Source organism: Copadichromis virginalis, linkage group LG11 (assembly GCF_057382275.1).
Source record: "Copadichromis virginalis isolate Kocher_CV1m ecotype Utaka linkage group LG11, C_Virginalis_male_GT1.1, whole genome shotgun sequence".
In the NCBI taxonomy this organism is placed as follows: Eukaryota; Metazoa; Chordata; class Actinopteri; order Cichliformes; family Cichlidae; genus Copadichromis; species Copadichromis virginalis.
This window is the reverse complement of record NC_140628.1, coordinates 20186640-20195121: the sequence shown is the minus strand read 5'-3', so window position 1 is coordinate 20195121 and position 8482 is coordinate 20186640. Positions and strand designations below refer to the sequence as shown.

The following is an 8482-nucleotide window of genomic DNA, read 5'->3' as shown; positions in this document are numbered from 1 at the left end:
GGCCTCTAGGCGACTGAGGTGCAACATTACAACAAATCCAATTACCAAATAATACTGCTAAAATGTATTTATATTCATATATAACAAACAAACATGCACTGCATCGTGAACATATAGTGACAATTACCTCATCAACAAAATTATACTTTAGGGAGACTTCATTTACCAGTGGCAATTTTACATATTTACATTAAGTTGAAACAGTGAACATGAATCACAAACAAACAGAAGATATAACCAGTTCACATGACACAAAAATAAAAGAGGGAGCTCACATACCTGTTTAAAATAAAAACAAAACAGTACAGCAACTTCACTTTACTGGACTTCTGCATGAACACCTTCAAGGGAGAGAGAAGGATAGCGGACCACATGAGAAGCCACGTGCATGCTCCTATGCTCTCATCTGAGACATGCTAACTAGCATGTTACAATAAAGTGCTGTACTCGACAGAGAAACAATAATTCACACTAAAACATCTAACAGAACTATGAGACAAAATGCACAAAGGGAACGAGCAGTGTTTGAATTACTTTTAGTTACTTTAACTGTGTTTATTTGCTCTGTAACTGAGAACACTAGCGTACGCTCACCTCTCCTCAGCGGGGCCTCTAGGCGACTGAGGAAAATAGCGCGCAGCTACAGGAAGTGACTTCATGGGAAGTCAAAGGTCACACAAACAAAATAAAAGCTCCCAAAATATAAATACAGAAAATAAACATATATAAATAAACACATATACATAACCAATACTGACAAAGCGAGATAACACTGCAGGATGGATCTTTGGTGAAATATAAATTATTTTTTAATACACCCGTTACACGAGGAATTTATCTGGGCCAGATTTTTTTTTTTTTTTTTTGAAGCCAGTAAGCAGCAGATCATGATCAATTTCAAACCCACACAACTGTATTGAAAAACAAGTATTTTTTTTAATTCTTTTTCCCCTGTAAATCTGGTGACCTCTCACAAATGCACACCAAAAGGTCCGTTGAAAAAAAGGGAGCTATAACTAAACTATTTTTTGCACATTTGAAATAATAATAATAATAATAACAAAAAACATTTTGATAATTCCTTTTCAAATTAAAATAAATATTTCGCTGACCACTCGCTTTTCCTGCCATGGATGGAGCCCCATCCGTCACAAGTATACAGACACGCTTCATATCCAGACCATTTTCCTCAAAAAGAGCTTAAATCTTCTCAAACATTATTTCGCCAGCTGTGTGTCCCTCTAAGCCGAGCAATTTCCCATCCAAAAAACGGACATATACGCACAACTATGCATTATCAGTTCTGTCTGTGATCTCCTGCTATAGACATTACATCAGTTTTCTTCAGGTCATCTAACAGCATTTCAAACTCGTCTGACGCCAGAGCTTCAACTCTACGAATATTTGAACTGTCCTACAGGGGTACGTTTTTAATAGCAGATGTCACACTCACTTTTCACCGCATCCACCACGGCCAGCATGCAGTATTTCACTGTTTCAGAATCTGTGAAAGGCCTTTTCTTCTTCGCCAAGAAGCAAACACGAAGGGAAGATGCTGCAGCTCTCTCTTGGGCTGTACAGGACCCTCACCATGGTCGTACAACTCCGGTTGTAAAATTATTAAACTCGGTAAAATGAATAAGTATTTGTCAGTCCAGGCAGGGTTAAACCGACAGTTTTCATTGTCAATTTTGCGCTTTTGGAGTGAGAAAGACATGCTGTTGTTGCATCATATATTACGATGATTGTTTAATATGTTTACATCACGGTGCATTGTGGGTTAAATATTGCTAGGCTACTAGGAGTGTTGCATTCACAGTCTACACTACGCTGTAGGAATTTTTAATTTTTTTAAAATTAATTAATGAATTAATTTTTTGCGTTTTCTCTGTGTTTCTGCCAGGACCACGGGCAGGGCCACTCGCAGGTTGCTTCTGGGCCGCATTTGGCCCGCGGGCCGCCATTTGAATAGGCTTGCTCTACACCGTCACTTTATAGCCCAATAACGGAGTGAGTTTAAATATTTCGATTTCGCTCCGAAATAGTTTGTATGATTTGTCCCTTGCTTGCATATTAAACTGGTCTAACATTTGACCAGCTTTCATTAAAAGAACAAACAAACAAACAAACAAAAGCATATCAGAACATTTGGGTCAGCGAGAAAGAAGAAACGATGACATGTACTACGGAACTCTAACCGCACTTATGTAGAAGAAGGGGTGGTGCTATGGGGCTGTTATAGAGACAGAATCTTTGCTCTAAAGCTCAGTTCAGTAACGATGAGTAACACTGGACACTCAGTAAAATGCCACGATCTAACAACCATCTGGGATAAGGCGCAACAAACATGCATCCCGTGTGCGAAAACCCCTATAAAGCCAGGTAGGTCAAATATTATATTATATTATATTATATTATATTATATTATATTATATTATATTATATTATATTATTATTCATGTAGGTCATGAAATTACCCCCAACTGTGGGTTTGATGATGACGGAGGGCGACACGAGGCACCAACAAAACCGTGCAAGACAAACACTTTTAACAATGGCAGCAGCTTCCACTGCACACTCTGTAGCCTGTGTCCGTTTCAGACTGAGAGACCTTGCAACACAACAGCTGACACCGTTTGCGGCAAGGTGCCTGTTACGCAAAGGTAAGACAACAAGCACATCACTGTGAGAAACAGGTAAACAGCTGAGGGGATGTGATGGTCTCTCTGAACCGCAGGGGATTTTCATCAAAGTGTGTGTGTGTGTGTGTTTCACTATCTCTTTTACGGCTTAATAAGCAGGCACAATAAGAGCGCTTTCCTCTTAAAACTCTCGCTGTTTTATCTACAGACTTTCATTCCTCCCCACCCCTTTTCTGTTTTTCTGCAGAATCCCGACAACAGATTTCCCTGTCACAGTGAGTAGGCTTTTTGCATTTAGTGTAAATTGTAAATTTTACCAGTAATAAATAAATATATAGGGGTTGCCTGTCTGTGGCAGTAGTGGTACTAAAAATATGAAACACAACAGAAAGAAGCAACAGAAGATATTTGTGGAGAGCTGGTTAAGAATGAGTTTCTTCCTCATCAGCAACAGCCAAAACATCCATTCTGTTTTCATTCCAGACTCTGGCATATCAAGGACCTAACTTGACACCAACCTCACCACCATCACGTTCTCACAATGTGTCAAGGGCAGCCTGTAAGTTACGCGTGCACTTCACTGTACACCTGAGACACCTTTCTTGACAGTTACATTTAAATGTAACCTTGACTTTTTCCTGTGTCTGCAGGGGCAGTACCATTAGCCATTTTAATTTCCATTGTGCTCGTTGCCTTGTCTGCTTATGTGTTTGGTCTTAAACGGAAAAGAGGTATGTATACCGAAACTAGACGATCGAAGATAAACAAATGTGCACACATCAAGGTCTTGGGAACTTAAGAAACGACATAAAAGCTGACCACTGGGTTTATAAAGAGAAGTTGCCATAAAATGTTACAGAATGTAATTTTACAACCAATATAGTAGGGTTATTTTAAAATAACTTTAAAATACCCTCTAGCTTCAAGCTGGTGAATATGATTCTGACACTCTCTCTCCTCTGCCTTATGTAAACAGCAAAGGCTTTTTGCAGGCAACCCTCATATATAAATGACGGATTCGCCCCCCTGACAGGTTCATCTAATGGCAGTGACGTAGAGGACATACTTTGTGAGTCGAACTTAATGTTATCTCAAAATATACAACGCCTATCCAAACCACTGTCTAGTGAGGGATAAAAGTGGGCGGAAACTGCCATTTTGTGTTCCTGTTGACGAATGAAAGTCTGTTTCATTAACCTACTGACATCATTCATTGATGCTCTTTTTCCCCTTTCAAAATGCAGGTGCAGACATCCTGTCTGCACCTCTACAGACCGTGCTGGACAACTTGGATGTTTTGGAAGAGCTGGTGATTTTGCTGGATCCAGAGAGCCATGTAAGAAAGAGCACAAAACATCTGGCGTCGCACTGCGCCTTCCCCTCCACCTGGATTACTTACACCTACTCTATGAAGGACAGCAAAAGCCCCCTAAAAGCTGTGCTGGAGGGGGTGACCTGCAAGAACCCCGACTGGACTGTAGGGCACCTGGCTAAACTGCTCAAACAAATGGAGCGTAATGACGCCATAGCTGCTCTTGCAAAACTTAAAACAAATAAGACTGAAGTGTAGCGACTGTTTAGCCCGACTCCCAAAAAGGCTGCTACGAGCACGGAGAGAAGCGGAGCGATAAAAGGCATGCCTTATGCGTCCAAGTTGATGACGGGGGAAGTCAAGCATTCCATAAAAAATTAAATAGCTTCTTCCATATTTGCAGCTTCATTTGTTATTACGTTTGAATAATTAATGTATTATTACCTACCTCCTGGAAAACATTTAACCTCGACTGCTGTATCCCATATAAACTGCTTAACACGTGCATGAAGGACAAAGCACAGAATCAGAATTTTAGCCAGGCTTTATCTTTACCCATCCAGCTAACGAGATGCCTTTTCCTCCAGTGAACTCAACCAAAATTCCACAGTTCCTGTTTTCCCCACCATCATATTTACCGCGACAGTATTCTTGTCAAAATAGAACAAATGAGTAATGTTTTTTTTAAATGTTAATCTGTTTCCAATTGTTGTTGCCTTTATAATACTATTGACCTATACAAATAAAATCATTCACTCAGTCATTTCATCAAACATCTTAACATCTTTATTAAGCAAATAACATTATAAATAAAAAAAGTGCATAGAAAAATTAAACAGGTTTAGAAATATGTATACAAATATTTACAAACTCAGGGTTTATTTGTACATGGTAACAAAGACGTAAATTTAAAGAGCACATATTTTCTCATTTTGATGTCTTTTACACTTACGTTAAAATAACCCTACTATATATATATTTATATGTATATTTATATATATGTGTATATAGAACATACAGCTTTCTTAACAGATTCTGGGCGAGATGGTCATGATAACTTCAGGTTTTGACTAGTGCCTTGCATCCTTCATGGCACGCACGCACGCACACATACATAGAAATGACAAACATTTCCAAATATACACACACACACACACACACACACACACACACACACCTGGATATTAAAACCAAGCTATTTTTTTTAAATCATCATCCTCTCTTTTTGCATCAGTATTCCCAAACATCTGTCTAAACAGCTGAGGTAGAATCCTTGCAAGGAGTTGGGAGTGACTCTGCTCTTGTTATCAGCTAGGTGATTGACACAAGTTAACCTGGGCTCCATCCCAGTGATTGGACATGCAAGGTGGGGGGAGGGGTGGGTGGGTGATAAAAGACAAAACATGACATAATTTTGGAAAACATAATTATGGGCTTGAGTAGGCAAACAGTGCTCACTTTACTCCTGTGGCTGATTCTAAGACCATCAGTAATCTACATAAAAAAAAATAAAAGTAAAATAAAATAAAGATTCTTTAAAAATACCTGCTTTAGAACAATCTGTCATAAAGGCTTAATCGCACACCACAACTGCCCCAAAGAGAGAAAAAAAATTCAAGTAAGTTAGTGAAACAAAAGACATGATGTGTAAACAAAGCATACATATGGGAAAGGGGAAAGGGGAAGGGGGGGTTCACTAGACCGCCACCAATTTATACAAAGCACAACCTTTAACCATTTAAAATAGAAATCAAAACATGAATAAATATAACTACCAATTTGAACAGTGTGTGAATTCAATTAGCCTCACCAATGACACCACTGAACATCCACCTACAACAATCATTATTTTAAAGGCAGCAATACCTAGAAAAGTCACGCACCTACACTGTCTTCTCGACCATCGCGGTGCAGGAGCTCAATGTACATGCTCAGTAGCAATGCCTTACACCAGTGCCCTCCCTGATCAAGAGAAACTGCAGAAGATTTCACGAAGATGAAGATAATTTGGATGTTTGATGGGTAATTATGTGCAACTGCAGGGCAGCAAAGTCTTATTGCAATAGGTAACGATGAGCATCTGCCATGAGAGTATTAAAATATATATATTTTTAAAAAAAGAAAGAAAGAAAGAAAAAGGAAGGAAATCTTCGATTTTGGCTTGGGTAGTGTTTTGCTACATACACTTTACATGAAAAAAAAAAAACAACCAAAGAAAGAAAGAAAAAAAAAATACCAAGAGGACGTTTCTATGACACTGTTTTTCTGCTCTGAAACCAGACACTAATTTTACACTCAAGACAGGAAGAAAGTGGGTGACGAATAGCAGGTTTTGAATGTGAGATTTTAAAGATAACAACAGGAGGACTTATAAGAGTGCATAAATTTAAGATCTCAGCAGGGTAAAGAAAGAGCTAAACAATTCCTGATTCGCAAGACATCTTAGTCCAACTAAAGACAAAGCTTTTAAAAAGCTTAGCACCATGTTTTTGTTTTGATTTTCTGTTATTCACAAAAAAGACAGAAAAAGGAAAAAAAAAGGGAAAGCGTTAACATAAGAAGTACTGAATCGTACAAATAAAGGTCTGGGTGATGTATGGCTTGAGAACTGACTTCACAACTACAGGGATGGAGCTGTAATGTAATGTGACAGATAAGGCTTGATCTGAGGTTATCTGCTCAAATCCAGAAACTCTCCACACTTTGAAATCTCCAGTTGTCACGAGCACCCAAAACTACTTCCTCTGATTTAATTACAGCTGCAATTACATTATTCGGGGAGCCATACCTTTTAGTACACTGTGAGGCAAGAAACTCTGCAAAGTTTGTTTTTTGTGCTGGTTCTCATCCTCTTCCGCTTGAACCCCCCCCCCCAAAAACAAAAAAAAACAAAAAATGTCCTCACTTCTCACTAGCCATGTTTCTGGCCAGTCTCATAGTGGCTTAATCCCCCTGCTGGGCAGACTGACCGCAGCCTCCTCAAGCCCCAATCCAGTGTCACCACAATTTAAGGCTTACTAGTAAACAGGATCCTCCCCCTTTTTGTATCCAAGAGATTTCTTAGTTGAGGAAACGACGACATCTCCGGGCCCCACAGTTACAGTTGAGTTTGTTGCTGGCGTCTTCGATGGGGAACTTGTAGTCGTAGGTGAGCTCCTCCCCCCTGTAGATTTTCCTAAGAGCGAAGATGACGATGTGCTTCCGACCTTCCACGTTGATCACTCGAGAGTAGCAGTTAGGTTCACATGAGTGGTTGATAAACCTCGCCGCGTTGCCATGCATAGTCGCATCCACTACGTCGAAGTCATCGATGCGGAACATGTAACAACCGATACCCTGCAGGGAGCAGAAATGAAACCTGTTGGTGTTTTTCATGAAATCTCTCAGCATGAACCGCCAGTTGCTATGAAATACCTGACCAAAACTAGAATGACAATGATGAAGATGCACAAACCTTCCCATCATAGTACTTCTCCCTTTTATCAGTGAGCACGGAGCGAATGACGATGCCCGCGTATTCGATAACCATCTCTCCTGCTTCAATGTTCCTCTTGCAGAAAAGACCACGGCCGTGGATAGCAGACCTACAGGAAGTGTTATCAAGATGAAAACTGATTGTAAAGCAATAGGAAGATATTTAAAAAAATCTATACAATAACACATTTGTATATTATATTGCTGATACAGGCCAAACTTTAATGTGTCCCCTTTTTTAGTTTACAATCTTTTACCTTTGCATGAATGTTGGCACACAAGCACTAACATGGTAAATACAGGAGCTAGGGCTATACCCAAAATATATACCCAAATTCAGCCACTTTGATGTTTTTTCATTTTATTGGGGGTTTTTTTTGTCTTATTTTAATATAAATGGTAAATGGACCAGCTCTTATATAGCTTTTGCTACTCAAGCACTCAAAGCACATTATGTGCCTCATTCACCAATTCACATACATTCTTACAAGCACTTTTCTCTATGCTTTGTCTACTTAAGTACTTTCTATCTAACATTCACACAAATTCAAACTCCAGTGGATGCACCGGAGGCAAGTTCCTGTTGCATGTGATGAACTCAGACATCTAATTGTTTCATCGTGTGTCTCTTTAAAACCAACACAGGATATGACTTGTCTCTCTTTGGAATCTTATCATTTCCACACTTCGTTTGATTCCCAAAAAAATCCCATATTTTTGGAAAATACGGTACACTTAAAATCAATCCTTTGATCTTTCTAAAAATCAACAGTGCCCCTTATAACCCCGTGTGCCTTATGTATGAATTCTGGTTGTGTTTACTGACCTCGAAACGATTTTATGTGCTACACGGCGCTCGAAAATCTATCAAATGTTTTAGTACGACTTTGCTGAGCTACGAATCCGCACCGCTTGATGGATTGTCGGAGCATTACGGCTATCATAGTCAGGAGCCTCGTGGAGTGATACGTACTGTTCTTTAACATAATATTACTGTATTGTGTGTGTATAACCTCTGTGGATATTATACATGGTTATGCTGAGGATATGTTAT

At 39.3% G+C, this 8482-nt stretch overlaps 2 protein-coding genes across 3 annotated transcripts in view; one reads left to right on the top strand and one right to left on the bottom strand.

The window, feature by feature from the left end:
• The first annotated feature begins 2123 nt into the window (after positions 1–2123).
• igflr1 (IGF-like family receptor 1) lies at positions 2124–4238 on the top strand. The gene is made up of 7 exons (XM_085473522.1): positions 2124–2382; positions 2465–2663; positions 2890–2917; positions 3126–3201; positions 3293–3373; positions 3619–3711; positions 3887–4238. The coding sequence occupies exons 1-7, from the start codon at positions 2280–2282 to the stop codon at positions 4210–4212; spliced, it is 906 nt and encodes a 301-aa protein (XP_085329648.1). The 5' UTR covers positions 2124–2279; the 3' UTR covers positions 4213–4238.
• A 487-nt stretch (positions 4239–4725) lies between these two features.
• Positions 4726–8482, bottom strand: part of kmt2bb (lysine (K)-specific methyltransferase 2Bb) — a 29151-nt gene continuing 25394 nt past the window's right edge. For both annotated transcript variants that reach the window (XM_085473519.1, XM_085473518.1), the window contains exons 35-36: positions 7409–7538; positions 4726–7290 (exon numbers count right to left, since the gene is read on the bottom strand). In XM_085473519.1, the coding sequence (XP_085329645.1) occupies positions 7015–7290; positions 7409–7538 (406 nt within the window). In that variant the 3' untranslated portion in view covers positions 4726–7014. The remainder of the gene's footprint in view (positions 7291–7408; positions 7539–8482) is intronic.

Coding starts and splice junctions, on each gene's coding strand:
- igflr1 (XM_085473522.1), top strand. CDS start 2,280: ATGAGTAACACTGGACACTCAGTAAAATGCCACGATCTAACAACCATC. Junction 2,664..2,889: donor AAGGTGCCTGTTACGCAAAG/GTAAGACAACAA, acceptor GTTTTTCTGCAG/AATCCCGACAACAGATTTCC. Junction 3,202..3,292: donor CAATGTGTCAAGGGCAGCCT/GTAAGTTACGCG, acceptor CTGTGTCTGCAG/GGGCAGTACCATTAGCCATT.